The following is a 21929-nucleotide window of genomic DNA, read 5'->3' as shown; positions in this document are numbered from 1 at the left end:
AAAAAAAAAAAAAAAAAAAGAGGTGGAACTAGTATTGAATCTAGGGACTCTAACTCCAGAGACCAGTCTTGCAACGACGATACTATTATACTGCCTATCATTCATTCATTTATTTCACAGAAATTAATTAAACATATTTACATTCTAGGTACTGTTTGTCATTAATAACATTATTTATATTGAATACAGAGGAAAATATACAAAATGTGATGAAGATCAGCATGTAATGACATCATATTCATTTTTATTTTGACAAAGCCTAATCCAAATATTTAAGCATATTTATAAATAACATCTACTTAATAAATACCGGAATCAATGAATGTTGCTTCTCCCAGGATCATGAACCAGATAACACCAAATAAATAATGTGTTTATAAAATAAAACCTTGGATTTTTACAGTACATTATTCATACATTTAGATAGGACTTAAATGAGGAAATTTCTTATTCACTTTTTTCTTATTCACTTTTTTCTTTTACTCATTTTTAAAGCTACCAACAAGACATTACCCATAGATGGACCCTCGTATTCTAATACTAAAAAGTAGAAAAGTCATAAACCATTTGCTTCTTTATCCTATAGTTGTGACGTATTATGTTTTGAATAGAAGCATCCATGGTTGAGTTTAAACAGAAAATGGTCTGTTGGTTTCATATGCAGTGGGATCCTTTCAATATGCTTGACTTTTGCCTCTGTTAACTCTCTGCCATCTCAACTTTCACTATAAGTAGAACCGTAAAGTGAGTTTTATGTTTGCTTGCTTGTTTGTTTATTTTTAAAAACCAAAGAGATTTTCTTGGTGCCTATTATCAACCAAGCTATGACCTGTTAATCATGTAGTTTAGGGTCCCTAATAGAGTCATATGAACACTTTTCTGTTTGGTGTTGTTTTCCATTCAGAAATCAACCAGAGGGTTGTATATGTGGTGACTCAGATTTTGTAAAGAGATCATATAGTGTCTTCTTGAATGTTTTATCTAAAAAAAGAAATATAATGGGGTCTGTACTACTTCTGGCTGATGCAAGACAGGTGAGGATGTTTTTTATCTCAATTAAATAATTCAGTTGCTGACAGTCTGCTCCTTGGCGTAGAACAAAAAAAATGGGTTTAAAAATGCTATATGGAAGGAAGCAAACTATTAGTAGAATCTGGATGACCAAAAGGTGCCTTTTCACAGAGCTATAAGTCAAATCTTTCTCTGTAATGGATGTACAGGTCCTTATTTTTCTCAGATGGTTGACAAAAGAGTAATATGATGTTAGTACGACTAAAAATGAAAATCCAATAAATGTGGTTCCAATGAGGCCTGCAGTCTGAGAGATCATGGCTCCTAGTTCCATCTGCTGATTGTAGCATAGGGTCTCTTCTCCTTCTGTGGCCTCCACAACTGAGTAGTATATGATAATTGGAATAATTATGCCTAGAACAACTACCCATATGTAAACACATAGTTTTCTAGCAAAGTTGGGCTGGCGAAATTTTTTCAGTAACTGGCCATAAAATATTTTCTCGTAGCACGAAGTGGTCTCTTGTGTGGAATCCTTTTTCATTAAGGTAGCATAGCGGCTTATGGCAATCCAACTTAAAATTAAGAGGCTGACAAACATACTTACATGCATTGATAGAGTTCCCAAAAAATTGACCACCCTGCATCGCGCAGATTGATATTCCCATTGAAAACCTTTCAGGAAATAGATAACCATGAAAGGCATGGCACTGCACACAAGCAAGTTTGCAGTCACAAGATGTGCTAGGTAGATGTGCGTTGATGTTTTCTTAGATATTTTTGTTAAAAATACCCACTGAGAGAGAGAATTTCCAAAGAGACCAATGATACAAAGGAAGGTATAAATGATTGGTAAAGCCATGGAAGAGATCATGGATGGTTGAATACATGTTGAGTTGTTACTCATTTATATCAGATTTCCTTGAATTTTGCCACAGGAACTAGAACAGAATTGCAGATATTTAGTATTAAAATTATAGATGGTATTTCAGCTAAATATTTTTTTATAAAGCATTGGATAAAATAAAATAGTAACATAAATATATTGGATGAAAAGGGAAAGTATAGATGCCGTCTCACCTTTTCTAATCACGATTGTCCAATTGAAATAAAAGAAAGTTGATTATTGTGGATGGTGCCTTTGTCTAAAAAACAAAATTTGATAGAAATAATTAAATGCCTGAGATTTATTATTTTATACTAGAGAAATTTATAATTCTTATATTAGATTTTAAGGCAATTTGTAAATGACAATTGATTTTTAGCCTAGAAAGGTAATTTTAAAATTTTTAAGGCACACACTAGCCTAAGGAAAGTGTTGCAAAAGTATTTTGTGGCCATGTTAATAGAAGACCGATTTTTAATTACCACATTAATTGTACATAAATACTTTTCAAAATGGTGTCTTTTCATGGCTAAAGAACTTCTCTATAATCTAATACTATTAGAAAAGTCACTTTTCATATTTCAGAAGTAAACTGAATTCTACATAAACACTCAGGCAAGATCCTGAATTGAACAGAAGGAAAGTGTAGTGACCAAGGATGGACACCAGAATCCCAGGATCTTTACCAAATGGCATCAGTAATTTCTTGTTTCAAATATTTAATGCTAATCTATCATACTTCAATAAAAATCTAGTTTAAGATTCTGTGTCGAAACTGTAGTTGCTACTGCTTGTTGGTTAGAGCACCCTCATGTGTCTTTGTGTGTAATTTAGCATCTTGGTTTTTCAGAGTTTTTTTTAAGAAGATATTTTAATCACAGTATAAATGCACGTGTGATTTTGCTTTTTTAATGTCTTATTTTTAAATATTTCTTGCTTCAAAAGGTACAAATACAAACTCCTTTTCATTCTTATTTTTCTCATGCCTTTACTTCTTTCAGGTGGAAGTAAGAAAACTTTCTGGATTCTGGTCAAATAAAAATCATGAGCTGTATTCAGAATGTGCTTCATTTCTCTGTATTTTTCGCCATACCTTTCTAAGTACCACATTCTTCACTCTTTTATAATCTAGAATAGGGATTCTTGATCTTTTTCTTCTCATTCTCTCTTTTGATAAACACAAAACTTTTTACTACCCACCGCCTTCTGAGATTCTTATATGCCCCCAGCCCCTCAGGAATATTTTACTCTCTACCCCTCTTCAGAATCATGATTATGTTTTCTGCGTCTTAGATTATAGAAATAGGGATTTTTCCCAAAATATACCATTATAATTTTGAAATAACTTTTTAAACCAATCTTCACCCAAAGGCTTGAAAGCTTGAGTATCTCTAGGTTCAAGTACTAAGACCCTTAATGTCTACCAGTGTCTTTATCATTTTATTTTGTTGCTTTGCAATTTTTATTTAGAAAACGGTCCATATGCTTTAGAGTGAGTTTGTATCTGAATCCAGTACAGCCTGGCAAATTGGAATTGATTTTAAAATTAGTCAGATTAAAAAAAATGGTTCTGAAGAACCTAAGGGAGACGCAAGAGGGAGGGGATATGGGGATATATGTATACATATAGCTGATTCACTTTGTTATACAGCACAAACTAACACAACATTGTAAAGCAATTATACTCCAATAAAGATGTTAAAAAAAAAAAAGATTGAGGCTGAAATGAAACGTTTACAGATAAACACCACCTGAGGGAGTTTATCAACAAGAGACGATCACTAAAGGAACTTTAAAGGATGTAGTTTAGGAAGAAAGAAAAATGCTCCCCAAAGGATGGTCTGCAATGCAAAAAGGAATGATGAGCAAATAAATTGTAAACATTTATGTAAATCCAAACCAAAATAGTCATGTATTTTAAGAGTAATTTCAAATTTGTGGATTTAAAACAGGACAGAACGAAAGTGCTGGACAAGAATAATATGCAAGTCAAGAGTGGGATCTAACTTGATGTTCCAGTGTCTTTGTAATCTTTGGGAGTGGGATTAACATACTGTTTCACTTTAGTATATGTCGAGTTAAATATGCATGACAGAATTTCAAGGTAACTACCAAAAAAATACGAATAGAGTGCTGAAATTCTAATTTACTGGGGGGTGGGGGGATGGAACAAAAATGAAGAAAAAATCAATTAAAATATGGAATAAATATTTTTTTAAAAGCAAGATTATAGAAATCATCAAAATAAATATTAATGGACTAACCTTGCCCATGAAAAGAGCAATCAGGGATGCAGTGAGAGAGTGGCATGGACATATATACACTACCAAATGTAAAATAGATAGCTAGTGGGAAGCAGCCGCATAGCACAGGGAGATCAGCTCCGTGCTTTGTGTCCACCTAGTTGGGGAGATAGGGAGGGTGGGAGGGAGATGCAAGAGGGAGGAGGTATGGGGATATATGTGTACATATAGCTGATTCACTTTGTTATACAGCAGAAACTAACACAGCAATGTAAAGCAATTATACTCCAATAAAGATGTTTGTAAAAAAAAATCAGTCAGAGAGTGAAATTAGCCAGTTTATTTCTTAAGAAAAAATTATCTGATCAAAGTAAATTTTTATATTACATAAGGAATGGAGCTTCCTTTTATGATGATGTTAAAGAAAAACACTAGCCCCTGCCTTGTGCAGATAATGCATTATGTACTAAAATCTATAAAGGTGGTGCTTCTGTTTTAATGGATAGTATTCCTTTTTTTTTTAAACTAGACCACCACATAGAGCATCTCTTATCTCATATTATTCATTACCATTGCCTTGCTTTTCTACTAGCAAAATGCTTCAGAACAGAAGAGCGGTAAAAAGACTTTCACAGAGGCTAGCTTTATCAGACAGATGACATTGAAACTCTATAGGAACCTTCACTATAACAAACGACAACTAGTTGACCATCTTTAGCTTCCCAAACATCAAATTTGTATCTACTGTGTACCTCTCCTTTAAAAGTAAAGTTTGATTATAAAACTGCTAGATAATTATTTTCTAAAATTTAGAAAATACTCTAAAGCTTAAGAAATCAAATAACAATCACGTTATATATACAGGATTGCTCTCTAGAAAATGTGTACAAGTGTGCATTCCTCTCAGCAGAATGTCTTGTCTTGAATCACTCCTGTAACACATTGTGCCTCTGCTAATTTGACAAATGAAAGAAGTCTACAATTCTAACTTCAGTTACTAACGAATTATCTACATAATTAATATGCTGACCTTTCTTAATGATCAGTTTTCAAAATGTAAACATTTTAGTCCTGTTAGAGTTTTTATAGAGTTAACTTTTAAGTTAAAAGTGATCAGTCTTACCTGTATGAGTAGTTTATGCTAACCAAGGCTCTGTTGTTCAGGGTGGTGATGCTAAATTTCAGATTTTAAATTCTCTGATCATCACTCTTCCATTATCTTTCAGTTTTAGTCAGCGTGAATAGATTCTTGCATGACACGAACTGCAGTGGGAAGAAAAGGAAATTAAACAGAGTATTGAAGAAATTCAGTAGTTACGGTAAATGTAGCAACTACCTTCTCAAAAAAAAAAAAAACCAAACTCATTTCTCTGTTTCTATAGTGGGAGGAAATTAGTGGACAGTATATATACTGTGCTTCCTTTTGATTATTTCATGAACCGGTTACACCTCATTTAACTTCATTAGCATGCTTGGCAGAAGTTAAGTTCAAAGGTTTAATCCCCACGACTAGTTAGTTTTGTACAATACAGTGGTAGAGGGAACCACTCCATAGTAACCCAATAAAATATTGGTACAAACTTGTCTGTAAAATCGTTTGTGGATGGCTTATTTGCAATTCAGCTTTATCACGAATAAAGGGAAATTAAATGCAAAGTTTTCTTACTTGTAGCAGGTTACTGGAATCAAATATCACAGAGCTGGGGGGTAAAGAAGTGAGGCCCAGAGCAGTACATTCAGGGGTTTGAGTCTCATCTTGGTTAACTAATGAACTAACTTATTCTACTTCAAATTGTCCTGTGCTGCCTCCATTCAGATTCAAAGTAGTACATTGTTTGGAGCATTTCATAATGAATTTGGGGAATCCTGGAAAGTGCCAGAATCCGAAGACCAAATATGCCTCAAATAAAATCAATAGTTATATTACAACATAAAGAATTGTGAAACCAATTTTATGTATAGTATTGTTTAATCAGTCTATGAACTGTTAACTAAATGAAAGCTAAGTGTGTACAGCTGAGGAGCCAGACCTGCATCACACATTACCCTTCCTTGGGTAGTTAAACCAGTGGGAGTCTGAGAATGGGAACAGAAATCTAATTTCATCAAGCTCGAGCACTTTAGTTATCAGTAAATCTTCATTTAAAATTAATAAACGTGCTTTGCCAATTCTCATAACCCCTGATGCTTATCTTATTTCTTGTTGATTACATAAATCCTTCCTAATGTTTGCTAATACTTCTCTGTAAAACAAAAGTGAGGACTGCCTGAGTGTCTGGATTTTGTTCTGCTGTTATTCATCTTTGCATTTGCAGTGCTTGCCATCATTTAATTAAGAACAGCGATTCATCCAGGGGAACATGGCCATTGACTGCAGAGTAATTTGACCTCTGGAATTCCTATCATTTTTACTTGAACAATTTTTCATGTTCCAGGAAGGAATTATTTAGAACAAAAAAACACTTCAAAATAATTCAGAGAAGAAAGAATGGAAAAGGAATCCTGTTTATAAATGATTGAAAGATAATTTTAGTATTACCTGTTTGAGGCTTAATAAGTACCTTCGGCCCAAGAAAAAAGAATGTCCTTACTCTCCACAACTTATCTTCTCTTGTCCCTGAAGTCAGTAGATGACACCATCACTTCTTCAGTTATTCAAGCCAAAAACCTAGGAATCATCCTTGATTGCTCTCTTTCCTTCACATCTCACAGCCAGTCAGTTGCTGCTACTGCAATTTCTACCACCACCACACCAGTATTAGCTACATTTAATGAAAGCCTATTATGTGCCAGGCATCCTGTTATGTGCTTTATATGCATGTCTTATTCAATCTTCACAATACCCTGTTAAATAAATACTGTGTAATAAATATCTTCATTTTAAAGGTGAGGAAAAGTGAACCTCAGAAGAGTTGCTTAAGTTTGCCAAGGTCATGCAGCCATCTGTCCTCACAGAGCAAGTGATTAAAAAGAACAAGGCCATAGTTGCAATGCCTGTTTTTGATCTAGCCTCTAAAGTCAACACTGTCACTTCTGCAGTATTCTGTTGGTCACCCAAAGCCATCAGTGATTCAGTGTGGGAGGGATATCAGGAGGTGATGGTCATTGGGGGCCATCTTGGAAGCTGGCTACCACAGATGTCAGTCAACCACTGAACCAAAGAAGAGTCAGAAGTACTGCTTAAAACGATGGTCAGATGACTGACAATTTATCGGGCAAGAATGCCTGGATAGGTGTAATTTTCGCCATTTCTTCCTCTATTTTGATTTTTTTTTTTTTTTAGTGCTCTGTAGTTTTCTTAAACAGTGCAATTCACAAATATTTATTGGAGTTCCTACTGTGTTTCTAGTGGCATGTGGAGGTCACAGAAGTATATCAACCACAAGCTAATTTAGGGTCTCTGGAAATTCAAGAGTGGTTCCAGAAGCAAGCCAAGATTCAGATTAATATGTGATGTGTGGTACAGACTTTAAGTGCTCTATGAATTAGAAAGGGAGAAAACTAAATCAGAGTGGTTCTTACAGTCCAAAGGAACTGAAAGGAAAGAGAAGAGAATGCATGGTGAGCAACAATCCTGTGCCAGTACCAGGCAGAACATTTTACATATAAGAGCCCCAGCGATGGGTGGTGGTAGCCCCGTTTTACACATGAGGAAATTGAGTCTCAAAGATGTTAAATAGCATGCCCAAGGTGACACAGCTAGTAAATTAACTTCAAGGCACGTGTTTGGTTATTTTTCAACCTCACCCTCTACCTTAGCAGAAATTACTGGTTTTTCTCTAGAGTCGATAAGGGTACCTTATGGTAAGTAAACTGGAATCAAGTTTTGAATACTTTTAATTTCATTCAGACAGGGTTTCTAGACTCTAAGTAGCAGAATAGACTGGAAGAACTCAAGCCCAATATTTTTCTTTCTTTGAAAACTTTTGACTTCAGTAAGCTAATTTTTATCCCATCAATATCAGTATAAATTCTTTATGATTTAAGTGATTTTGAGTTCCCTAATTGAAATATAAGGAAATTTTTATTTATATTTTCCTAACATACTGGGAAGTATTATTGCAATTGGTAAAAGGTGTAAATGTCAGAGAATACAAGATTAACAGAAATACAACTTGTCAGGCAGAAATTTCAAGAATTGCAAGTTCTGTGTAAAAGTGGCCCCTTGGACTTTTCTCATTTAGGTCACCTACAGTTTTCTTTGGTTCTCATTCATCTTTCCCATGCTTCTCCTCTTCAGAGTTCTGCTTCTGTTTCCAAGTCTAAATGCTCTTGCTAACCCTTCTAATTACTTCCTATATCATTGCCAAATACTGGCTTCCTAAGTGTTCTGCTCTGACCCTTATGATTTACTCCTTGAGGTGTTAGAGTAGTTCCCCAGAGTGTAAGTCCTGCCTTGTACGAAGTTTCCTGCTTTTGAGATGTTTGAGGTCCAAAGGGCGGGCATGCTATAATTTACTTTGACAATCCATGGTGAGCTGTATTCAGCAGGGGTGCATGAGAGCTTTCCTGACGGATTACTGGGGTTAGGATAGGGTCCCTTTTCAACTTGCCTCGGAGCCAGAACCCAGAAGACACAGGACAGCTCAGTCATACCTGAACCATTGTGCTTCAACTAGACAGTTATTTTGGGCTACCCAAGCTCGTGTCTTCTAAAATGTCAACAGTTGGCCTTTTAAGCACTCTATCTGACCCATCAGAAGTTCAGAGCGTTGGGAGGCTGGTGTGCAGGAAGAGAAGACGTGCCTTATGTAGTCCACATTAGAACTTCACATTCAAAAGATAATTATTTCTTCAAGGGGGAGTTGGGGTTGGGATGCAGTGGAATCCTTTATCCAGTTCGTTGCACACCCGAGCCAGTAGTTACCTTTAGGAGGAGTGAAGCAGAGACCTATTACTCAAAGCTGTGGTTTGTTCAAGGTTCTCTGAGCACCCCCGCTCTCTTCAGGATGTGGTGTCTGGCCACAGCCCTGTCTCTGTCTCCAGTTGCACTGTGCTCAGGCCCTCGCCGTCTACCACGAGCAGCTATAATCATGGCTGTCCCACCCTTAATCAGGGTGTGAAGATCCTCTACTTGCTGCTACGAGCTGGTTTCTCAGCAAACCATGGGAGTATTTTCCTCAAGAACTATTAAAAAACAGCAGAAATTACAGTCCAAAGTTTGTAAATATATAATAGCACAGAAAAGTGATTAGCTTTGTAAGAAAGGTCTAATGACTAAATGGACCCGCCAATCAGAGTTTCACTATACTTCACCTTTGGCTTTTGTCTTTCCATATCGGCTTGAATGCACTGGATAGACATTTTCTTCTAGAAATGTACACCATAGAAACATGGTGACAGTCATTAGAATTGGAATGACCTCAGAAGTGGCAGTTGGAAAACAGATGGGAAATTAGTAGGTTTAGGGAAAGGGAAACTTTAGCATTGGATTAGATGAGGCAAAGATATTTTTGAGGACAGTCAGATTTTGAATTTCAGCATCTTTGAGTCAGTCAAGTTTGGTTCATATCATGCTTCAGAACCTACCTTTTTTTTTTCAGGTTCTTTGAAAAGCCAGAAGTAGATTAAAATTTATGAAAAGGAAGCATTTGATTATAGAATTCTAAAAATAATTTAGGCCATTTTATTGCCACAGGTACAAAACACATCCATACACCTTGGATTATGACTTGCAATGAGATTTAGGGAGTTAAAAAGACATCATATATCAGTGCCCAGAAACCTCACGACTGCCCTTTCTTCTCAAGACCATTTCCTGGACATTTTATTACCAATCACTTCTTTGGAATTTCTAGGTAAAATTGTCTTGAGGTTAAATCTCCTGCTCCATGTCACTATCTTTATTCAAGGGGAAAAAAAGATATCAAAGGAAGATGAGGAAGAGTTGGGTATCTGAGGTCTTATTACATCCTGTACCTATTAGTGTCTATATTTATTTTCTCTTATTAAGAACCCCAAGTGTTGAAGTAACAAGCTTTCCTGAGAACCACTTTTAGAAAATTTATAATAATAATAAATGACAACCACTGAAGTGCTTTTATGTATATTCACTTAATTGTTAAGATATTTAATTAAGATATCTCTCAGATGGATACCATTATTACTATCATTTTCTAGATGAGAAGATTTAGGTCCATAGAGGATAAATAACTTGTTGATGGTAATGTAACTGGTGTATTGTAGGGCCTATATTTGAACCCAGGTAGTGTGACTTCAGATCCCATACTCTTAGCTACTACCAGAATCTGGATTATTGTTTTAGATAAAGGTGACCAAGTGTCCCTGGTGACCAGAAATGTATCAGTTTTCAATCTGGAAATTTATTAATTGCTGCCAACTCTCCATTGTACTAGTACTTTTCCCCTCTGTAATTGATAAGTAATCTGATGGTCATATTTTGAGACTCTCTGAATATATTTTTTCCCCTTTCACCCAGTGGATTTTAGCATTCATTGATGGTCCTTGCCTGAATCATTGCTTATATTGATGGTTGCGTCTTTATAATGTTTTGACAGAGATATATTAGACTTGAAGTAGTCATTTTAAGGTATCACTCTAAACAAGTGTTGGTGTCTTATAACATAGTTCTCAAATTGTACTATATATGGTATAGTTTCTGATATTACCATGTGCTCTCTTCTTCCTCCTCCATCAAAAAGCCAGCCTAAAATATATTGTTTTAATAAACCTACAAATAAAATATTGAAGCCAGGAAATATAAGTTCTCTGGAGTTCCATATCGCCAGAAGTATCTGGTAGAGAAAATTGGAAAGAAGAAACCACAGTTACATTTTAACACAGAAAAAGTCTGTAGAGAATCATTTCTTTGGCGACGCTTTGACCAGCAGAGGGCAATCTATTACCAGCCCTAGTTAAACCTCTTTTGCTGTTAAAGGCTGAAGCATAAGCTGCCTGCCTTGCACTATTTTCCAGCTAGAAACTTAGAACAATTTAAAAGTTTAGTTTTTTTAAGCTCTAACAAAATGATTCTTTATCTTAGTAGCTGAAAAACACTTTAAACGTGATAGAATAAAAATAATTGTATGGACGATGGATTTCTGTCCTTAAGCTAAAAACCCATTGACACTCATCTGCCTTTAATAGGCTATGTCCTTTAGAGATTTCGTTTTGTTTTGTACTAGTGATTATCACAAGAGTCACCTTTGTAAAATCATTCACAACTACAATTATCCTAGCGGTAAAAAGAAAGTCTGACATTTTAGTATGCGAAAGTTTTTCTCATATCTTTAGTTTTTCTTAACTTTTTTTTTAGTCAGCAATTCATGGACATAGTTTTAATAGTCAAATAATACTAAAATGAAAACATGTCATGTCTATCAACAAGTGTAATTTAAAGTGTATTTTACCTAATGAAGAAAGCATAGGCGAAATTACCTTTATCCTCCACTGTAGTTACTTCTTCCTGTCAACTTAAACTACACAGATCCCTTCCTGTTAAGATACCACCTAACCAGTTGCCTCATCATGCAGCATGAGCTTGTTATCTCTGACAACTCATGGTTCGTTACTAAATCTTCAATAACCCTGCCACTCTCCACTCTGCAGTGGTTTGGAAAATAAATATCTCTGCCTCTCTCTTTCATACCCAGACCCCCCCCCCCCACACACACACACACAGACACACACACACATACACACACACACACAGCTTTTAAGCAAAACAGAGACATTGTCTTTTTTGTTAATGAAATTACTTACTATATTTGTTGTCACCTTTTTAGAAATTAATGGTACACTTATTTTTAATTTTATTTTATATGCATCATTTACCTATTGCTGCATGCCAAACCACGGCCAGACTTGGTGGATTATGACAACAACCATTTGTTCATTCTCAATCCTGCAATTTGTTCTGGGCTCAGCCAGGCAGTTCTACTGTCGGTCTCTCCTGGGGTCATTCATGCAGGTTCTTAGTTATCTGGCAGCTCAGCTGAGGCTGGATGGTCCATGATGGTCTCTCTCATGTCTGGAGCCTCAGCTGAGATGGTTGTGCGGGCTGAGTATATCCATGTGATTTTTCATCCTGGGTTTATTTACACCGTGATGGTCTTGGGGTTCCAGGAGCACAAAACTGGAAGCTGCAAGGCCTCTTAAGGCCTTGCTTAGATGCCATACAATATCCACCACGATTTATTGGTTAAAGCAAGTCACAATACATGCTCAGATTCAAGAGGTGGACAAAGACCCCACTTCTGGATGGGAAGAGCTGCAGAGTATTTTTTATTTATTTATTTATTTATTTATTTTTTTTTTTTTTTTGGCTGCGTTGGGTCTTCTTTGCTGTGCGTGGGCTTTCTCTAGTTGCAGTGAGCAGGGGCTGCTCTTCGTTGCGGTGTGCGGTTTTCCCATTGCGGTGGCATCTCGTTGCTCTCTTGTTGCAGAACACGGTCTCTCTCTAGGCGCGCAGGCTCAGTAGTTGTGGCACATGGGCTTAGTTGCTCTGCGGCATGTGGGATCTTCCCGGACCAGGGCTCGAACCCGTGTCCCCTGCTTTGGCAGGCGGATTCTTAACCACTGCGCCATCAGGGAAGTCCCGCTGCAGAGAATTTTAATCTACCACATTTTCTTTATTGTGCTTGCAACAGCAGTGTTCTAACTAGATTTTTATATTTTTTTCCTCAAAGTACAGTACATTGGCTCTTCCTTTGGGATTAATATAGTATGTGTACCTCAGAGTCCACTGCTTCTTGCATAACATCCAAAAAGAAAAGTTAAGTTTACTTTGCAAAGGGATACCCGCTGTGCCTCAGTTCAGTCTTGGAGCTGTCATTTTCTTTTGATTATTTCTTGTATTAAAAGGTGTACTGAAAGTATCAGGAATCCATGCTGTTTCCTTTGTACTTTTTATCCTCTGTAAATAGCCCTTTTCTATTTCCAGAACTAATCTAGCTTTTCAGTAAAACTAGAAGAAAAGTCTGTTTCTGCTTATCTGATCCTAAGAACTGGATAATTAATTGAAATCTCCAATACTAGAGCCTAAAAGGATACAGAGGGATGCTTAGTCTAGCTTGCCCCTTTAGTAGCTTTTCCCCCCACCATGCTAGGTTGTACTTATTACTGGAGGTTTATTTATTTGCAGGATCACAAATGCCAACTATCAGAGCATGAGACCCTCAGTTACTTATTTAGCTGACACCTCTCACTACTTGCCACATATATTTGGAACTCTATAATCAGTCCGCACAAGAGCTGACCCTGTGTGTTCCAGTGTTTTTCAAGTCTCACTGGCCACAAAGGGGAACTGAATATGAACATGCATGCAAACCTCATCAGTTCCCTTTGCAACCAGCTGAAAGTTGTTTTTAATATAGCGGAAACAGTGTTTTTCTTTTGAGTACAAACGAAATTTCCACCCAAATAATGAAGCATTTCTGCTTCTGACAAATCAGGGAACACATAAGAGGACACTAAACTACGAGAAAGGCAATTAAAAGAGAAAGTCAGAGAAAGAGGTGCTGCTGAGTACAGGAAAGGAAAAAAAATAGAGGGGACAGTATTGGGGGTACTAGAAGATCTTGGTAGGTGATAGAACATGAGAAGAGGCAGGAAACAGAGAAAGGAAATGTGTGTAACAGGAAAGGGCCTGTAACAGTATTGCCAGCAGTGTTAAAGGAAGGCATTAAGATTTTTTAGTCCAGAAGTTTGCCATTGGATAAAATTTGAAAATATTACACATCAGAGGGCTTACCATTCCCACCTGAGTTTATACTATTGAGCCAGTTTTACAGTGAAGGTGCCTTGACCCTGCTTCAGGATGCAGTGCAGTAACCTGTTTGACCACTCTGATTATGCATAACAAAGCCAAGTATCAGTAAGAAAGCAAAGAAATGAGTACCTAACATAACAAATGTCACAAAACTCCCAGAATCCATCAACTTATTTTAGATAGAGTTTAAACAGTCTCTCTAGCAGTAAATATTAATGAATGCCTGTGATGTGCTGAGCAAGGGACGTGGGACAAATCTGCTACAAAAGAAGATTCTAGGAAACTGCTTGGGGACCATTGACCATACAGCAAGCAGCCTCCTTCCTCTGCCCCCCAGCCGCACACATCTGAATAGCCCTGAGGTCATGACTGTATGGGCACAACATGATGGAGCAACAAGATCACAGGTGGCCCCTGGTTGCCACTCATTATTAAGGTATTGAATGTTCTGTAAAACCCAAAACTTCTGTTAAAGGGATCTAAAGAACATCTAATCCAAAGTTTATTAAATGCTTGAAATGCTTTGCTGCCTTCCCAGCCTGCTGAGGATCCATACTATATTGAAATAGTTCTACTAGCAAATAACTCACTGGCTTTCTATTCCATTTGAGATCTGCAATTGTTAGAAAATACTCTTCTACAGTCTGGTGAAACATGCTGCTTGCAACTCCCATCCTTCACTGGTCCTCTTTCTGCTCGCTCTCTGAGGCTACACACCACACACACACACACACACACACACACACACACACGCACGCACGCATATTTTTGCTCTAATGCCTTTCTTTTAGTCTTCTGCTTTAAGGCTAAGTAATCCCATTCTTTCAAACTGTCCCTCTTCTGGCATCCTCTCCTCTTCTACTTGCTCAAGTTTCAGAGTATGGTTCTGACAGCATGGGTCTGCTGCAGCTACTGTCCTGGACGTTGCTGTTATTAGTGAAAACTAAAGTTAAATTACCCTTTATGAGTGCTTTCCCCACCTCATTTGGTCCAGGTCAGCTTCCACTGTGTATCTTCCTAGTTCTGATGTGTATCTGCAGCTTCTGAGCATTCTGTTTTTATGTATTTCCCCTGTCTTTCCTTTGGCATTTGAGTATTTCAGTAACATATATTGAATGTTTCCTAATGGCCAAGAACCTTTATTCACTCGTTTAGTCTCCCTAACACTATGAGTTAGGTGTTCCTATTATTTTTGTTTTCTCAGTAGAGGAAAGAGAGCTTGTACAAGGTTACATAGTAAGTGGTAGAGCCAGAAATTGAACTCAGGCAGTCTGTTTGCAGCAGCTGCCCTATTAACCTGTCCATTATGCTGCCTCTCAGTTCATTATTTAATGTTTAATGTCAGTAGGCTAAGAAGACCTATTGGATGCAGCGCCACCATAATCCTCCCCATGGCTTTACCAGTGGGATGGTAATACTCTTGGTCCATTGGTTAAGACTATTCCCCTGGACTCTGTCTGCGTGGGCAATACCAACATCTTCCTAGTCTCCACCCCCCTTTTTCTTCCAAGTTTCCCTCACTTACCTGCTAGTGAATGGCCAATTCTTTCTTTAAATATGTTGATGCACTTAACAGGTCAGCTCCTGGTCTAGGAGACTTTCTATCCCTTTAAAATCGTTTGCATATCTGTAATACTTAGATGTTTGAATTTTGTAGGTTAAGTCTCAGAAAACATTTTTGTTCTCAGGGGACACCTCGTTTGCACTCCTATGTACTATACTATTTCTGACTGAAATGCCAAGGTGTATAATTATAAGATAATTTCATCTGCAAATTTTTTAGCTTGGTCCTTGAGGGGTGTATATATTTCAGAAGGCCAGGGTTCATCTAGATTTATTGATTAGAAAACGTCTTCCTTTCCTTATGGTGTCTGGCAAAAGAAACCATAAGCAAAGTAAAAGACAAGTCCCATACTGGTAGAAGTTATTTGCAACCCATATAAAGAACAAAAGATTAGTATACATAATATATAAATAATTATTTCAACAATTTGAAAGGAAAAAAATGGAATAAAATCAACTCATTAAAGGGAAAAGGGGAAATGGTGTAGATATGAATAGATGATTCACCCAAGAAGAAGCATGAATGGGCAAAAAAGAAACAGGAGGTGATGCTGCTCCATTTCACTGGCAGTCAGGGAGGCACAAATTAAAACCACAGGGAGATGCCATTTCAGTAAATCTAATAAAACCAAGTATTGGTGAGGATGTGGATAGAGGAACTCTTATCTTACTAGTGGTGGGATAGGTGTATAAATTGGTAAAATCACTTTGGAGAGCAATTTGTCACAACTGAAATAAACTGAAGATGTTTATACCCTTTACAACCAAGCATTTCTACTTCTAGGTGTCAGCCATAGAAAAATTCCACACATGCACACAGGAGACTTCGCTTGAGCATGGTTTCTAATAGTGAAAAAGTGGAAACCACCTAAAGGCCCATTGTTAGGAGAAATGGAGAAGTGAACTGTTGTTTATTCTCACAGTAAAACACTATGCATCTGTTAAAACGAATGAATCTATCAACACAAACATAATTTGAGTGAAAAAAGTTACAAAAGGATGTATTAGTGAGATACTATTTGTTAAATTTTAAAAACAAAAACTAATGCACATTGTTATTCATGCCACTTACGAATGTTATAATAGTATAAACATGTACATCAAAATGATATACACTAACTTTAGGCAAGAGGATACCTCCGGATGAGCTTTAGTATATCTTCTTGGATTATGTATAGGTACAAGAGAACAGTTAAGCAAATAGGGCCAAAACATTAACATCTGCACAATTTGGGTGATGGGTGCTTAGCTGCCTGTTATGTTGTATTTTCACTTTTTTGTATGTTTGAAATATTTTATACCTGGAAAATGATTATATGTGGAATTACCAAACCAGAGTATAACTGTAACAGTTAACTGTTGCTCCTGGAATAACTTGCATGGCTTACTAACACAAAAAGAGATTCTATGCATCATCAATACCTGTGTACAAACCACAATTAGAAACCTTTTCCAAAGCTCATCTTATGATGGTTCTTTATGCATTTCCTGGGCTAGAAGCAAAATTAATAAGGGTGAGATGCTCTAATTTGATTTCTTTTTTTTTCTCCTTCTATTCAACCTGTATGCTTTTGTACTGCTTTATTGTCCATGTTTCAGGCAGAGCTTTCACAGAGTGTACAAATGTGTGATAGCTAGAAAACTAGTTCTTTAAGATTTTGGTCTTTTGACATCACACAATTTTGATGAGTAATAAGCAGAATTTCTTGCCCTAAATACATATTAATACCCATTTATGGTTTTTTTAAAAAAATAAAAGACATCTCAGTAATTACCATTGTGCTTGGGCAGAATAAAATGAAAAGCAGTGTCTTGGCAGAGACAATGCCTGTGGAGTAGAAGTCTGCCAACTTACATCCCCTCATATGTAAAATACAGAAAATACTTCAATCACGATGCAATGAGGAGTAAATGATAATAATGCATTGCGAGCACCCAGCACAGTAAAAGGGGTACATAAATATATTTTACTCTGCTTCCCATTCTGTTGCATGTAAACTTGAAGGGGGGAAATAAGAGGCAAAATAGAAGTTTACGACAAACCTAGCACTTCCATTTTAGCTCTGAGTCTATTGTTACCGCCACGCAAGCAGTCCTCCACGTCTTAATTTGAAAACCAGACTGAACTGAGGCACTATAGCAGCCACTTATAGGAATGTGTTCTCAACTGGGCCATGTAGCTACGAAAAAGGACACTGCATCATCCATCGTGAGAGTTTCTGTCTCATTCGAGTTGTCATAGTTCAGATTATATTCTGAGATTCAAATGCTTTCTTCTGATCAAAAATACAAGTTTCTTTGGAAGTTTATGGTGTCCGTTGGTGCCTGACATAAAAAACTCTCCAGTAAATGTCATATCTATTGTGAATATTTTTCTCACTTTGTGCTTTTGCTTTTATTTTTTTTCCTGGTTTTTGACAAAAAAAATAGTCTACTTTTAAAAGTCAAATCTATGCATCTTTCCCTCTGGTTATTTCTATTTTATTAATAGGAAGTCTTTTCCCTTCCACAGATGAGTTAGTCACATATTTTTAAGTCTTTTAATGCATTCATTATTTACATTTAACTCTTTGATACAGTTATAATTTTTTTGGTGTGATATGAGGCGAGGCTATAAATTGGCTTTTATTTTAAATAAGCACAGCACTATTTATTAATTCATTTCTTCCTTCCCCTATGCTTTTTGTGATGTCTCCTTTATTTGCAGTGATTCTCTTTGAAGGAGGAAAGTGTATCAGAGTCACTCAGAAAACTTTTTAAAAATTCATTTAACAGCAGAAACTAACACACCATTGTAAAGCAATTATACTCCAATAAAGATGTTAAAAAAAAAATTCACTGAACCCCACTTTGCAAGCTTCTAGCACATCTTGACTAACAGAATCCTAGGTTGCCCTCTGATTTGTTCCTGCTCCTACCCTGTTGAGAGTGATTAACTTGTCATATAATCTTTTCATGTATCATTGAGGGTCTGCGTAGAGCTGTGCATTCTGTTCCATTGATAAGTTTATCCTTGCATGTGCTCCAGTGTTATCCTTAATGAAGGATAAGAATATATTTTAATATCTGGTAAAAATAAGTTTCCATTCATACTTCAAAAGGCTAAAAAATAATTAGCCTGTTAACATGTTTCTGCAAAATCCAGGCTGCCTGTTGAGAGAACTCTATTTCATGCTGTTTTTCTCTTATGGATAACTTTTCAGTAAGGCTTTGCTTCACAGAGCTGTAATTATATTAGTTCTACTTTCATATCAGCAGGACTGAAGAATCCATTTTAAAAAGAAGTTGAAAACAAAACCTTCTGTACTAGAACAGAATTTTCTTTTTCTGTTGACCTGATCTTAGAAATTCAACTGCCATCAAACCCAGCTCTGCACAGAATACTTTTCCAAAACTAACAGCAAAACTCAGGATTTAGGTCTTACTCTCGCAACCAGGCAGTTAATTATGCCTTTGTTTGGTTTTGCATTTGTGAGATGTTATTTAGAAACTTGTTCTCAAGATCTTTTGCAAGGTGAGGATATGTATATACTTCTGAATTTCCCTTTTCTGTATGCTTCTAGAACTAAATCTTGGCTTGGGGGAGGTAGGGACAGTGTTTCCGACTTGTGTACACCAATGCTCAATAAGAAATAGAAGATTATATGTAATAAATAGCCTTAAATTTGGTAAGTTTAGCAAATTTTTCTAAAAATTTAGAAACATTCTCAGGATTCAGGTTACTCCAAGGTATGTTATTAGTGAAACTTCTGTCGGTAAAGAAAATCTGTTAGGAGCTTATAGATAGGTTGACTTTTAACAAAATTTATTTTATCACAAATATTATAGCAAGAATTGACTCAGTGTACTTTTTTAAGAATGCCATTGTGCAGGGCTTTATAGGGATCATCTCATTTAATATAAATAATGAGAAAGCTTCTAGAATTATGAGTGTATATGTGTTTCTTTTAATGTTCCATAAAACTACTACTAGTAATAATAATAGATAATGTAATTTAACCATTCAAACTGTATGTTTACAATAGACACATGTAGTGATATAAAATGTTTACCAATAATGTAAAAAAGATTTTAATTTTGAGAACATGAGAGAAAATCAGTATTGTCATATTTTTAAATTATACAAACAGAAGTACTGAATTTCAGTTTGGTATTTGTTAATTGTCAGAGCAGAGTAATTAATATAAAATTTATTACTTTTTTCTGAGCCTCTGATTTTTCTGCAAATTTCTATTTTTATTCTCAAATGTTTCTTGTTTTTTAAATATAATTCTGCTTTGACCTATTGTTTGTTCAACCATTTGTGTACGCTTACTGACATACAACTAACTGAACACTAACTGTATACAATCCAAATCTCATTAAAATAAATTCAGCCCTAACGATATTCTTCATACTCTTTAATATTGATTTCCCAGTCAGTGGCCTACCTGAAGTTTGAAGAAGTATTCTGACTATAAAAAAAAAAAATTCTCATACCCTATGACAGAAACTTATGAATGGATCCTTGCAGTTTGTCATAACAGGCTTTTACATATTAAGTCAACAGCATTCTGATTCTGTGGGTAATCAAAAAACTGTTATAAAGCAAAAACTAACACACCATTGTAAAGCAGTAATACTCCAATAAAGATGTTAAAAAAAAAAAAAAAGAACAATGCTGGCCAAACTTTTGAGAATGGTTGCCTTAATGACATCTCCCGATTACAATTGTATGACATTTTCTGCAGCTATATCTAGATACATTGACTAGGAAAATAACCGACTTTTTCAGTTCTGTTAAGCATCCCTTCCCTCTCTGCTTGCCTTCTCGTTCATCTATACATTCATTCACTCGTTCATTCAGTTATTCAACAAATATGTATTGATCTTCTTCATGCCAGGCAATGCAACTACGCTCTGGGTAGTCAGTGATGAATGAGGGCCCTTTTGGAACCCTCTTACACTGTTGGTGGGAATGTAAATTGGGGCAGCCACTATGGAAAACAGTATGGAGGTTCTTCAAAAAACTAAAAATAGAATTGCCATATGATCCAGCAATCCCACTCCTGGGCATATATCCAGAGGAAACTATAATACTAAAAGATACATGCACCCCTATGTTCATAGCAGCACTATTCACAATAGCCAAGACATGGAAACAACCTAAATGTCCATCGACAGATGAATGGATAAAGAAGATGTGGTATACACACACACATACAGACACACACACACACACAGACACACACAGAGTGGAATACTACTCAGCCATTAAAAAAAGAATAAAATAATGCCATTTGCAGCAACATGGATGGACCTAGAGATTATCATACTAAGGGAAGTAAGTCAGAAACAGAAAGATAAATACCATATAATATCACTTGCATGTGGAATCTAAAATATGACACAAATGAATTTATGTACGATACAGAAACAGACTGACAGATATAGAGAACAGACTTGCGGTTGCCAAGGGGGTTGCCCTTGGGATGAGGGAGGGCTGGATTGGGGGTTTGGGATTAGCAGATACAAACTAGTATATATAGAATAGATAAACAACAAGGTCCTACTGTATAGCACAGGGAACTACATTCAATATCCTGTGGTAAACCATAATGGAAAAGAATATGAAAAAGAATATATATATATATGTATAACTGAATCACTTTGCTGTACAGCAGAAATTAACACAACATTGTAAATCAACTATACTTCAGTAAGATAAATTTTTTAAAAATACGAATAAGGGCCCTTTCTCTTAGAGCTTAGTCTCTAGTTATTTTTGAACATACATGAAAATTTCAGAATTTGCTCCTTTTAATTCTAACCTACAGGTTTTCTTTATTGTTATGAAACATTTCAAACACTCAGATATATACCAAAAATTACATAACAAATACCCATGTATTACCACACAGGTTTAATAGACATTATTAATATTTTGCCATGTTTGCTTCAAATCTCTCCACGTGTAACCATTAACCTTAAGTTGGTATATATGTTTGTGTTTATTATGACATATGTTTTATATTTTTATTGCATATGTATAGATCTGTAAAGAATATGGTATTGCTTTATGTGGTTTTGTATTTTACTTAAGTGATTTCACAGGGTACATACCCCTTTGCAGTTTTTGTTTTTTTATTCAACATTATTTTTGCCAATTCTCCACGTTGATGCATGCAGATGAAGTTTTTTTCTCCATTCCTTTGCTGATGCATACTCATTCTTCGGTTGTTTACATTTGTTTAGTATTGTGAGCAGTAGGTCACTGAGCATCTTTACACATGTTTTCTTGTATACATGTTTGAGTGGTTCTGTAAGATGTATACCTAGTAGTGGACTTGCTGGATCATAGGGTGTACACATCTTCAATTTTGCTTTATCAAAGTGTATGGTCCAAGATGGCTGAATTGTTTATAAATCTGTTTTAAGTAAGGTGCGGTCTTAAGTACTGTCACTAGGCTATTGAATTTTAGCTCACCTATTGTACTAAGCAGTGATAGATAGTGGG

General features: G+C 36.1%; 2 protein-coding genes across 13 annotated transcripts in view; one reads left to right on the top strand and one right to left on the bottom strand.

Moving 5' to 3' along the window:
* Nucleotides 1–21929, top strand: part of CASK (calcium/calmodulin dependent serine protein kinase) — a 385648-nt gene that overhangs the window by 212776 nt on the left and 150943 nt on the right. The gene's annotated exons all lie outside the window — the stretch shown is intronic.
* On the bottom strand, nt 725–1944 carry GPR82 (G protein-coupled receptor 82). The gene has a single exon (XM_007102901.2). The coding sequence runs from the start codon at nt 1916–1918 to the stop codon at nt 908–910; it is 1011 nt and encodes a 336-aa protein (XP_007102963.1). The 5' UTR covers nt 1919–1944; the 3' UTR covers nt 725–907.

This window comes from Physeter macrocephalus, chromosome 21, assembly GCF_002837175.3.
Source record: "Physeter macrocephalus isolate SW-GA chromosome 21, ASM283717v5, whole genome shotgun sequence".
NCBI lineage: Eukaryota > Metazoa > Chordata > Mammalia > Artiodactyla > Physeteridae > Physeter > Physeter macrocephalus.
This window is presented reverse-complemented; position numbering and strand designations above follow the sequence as displayed.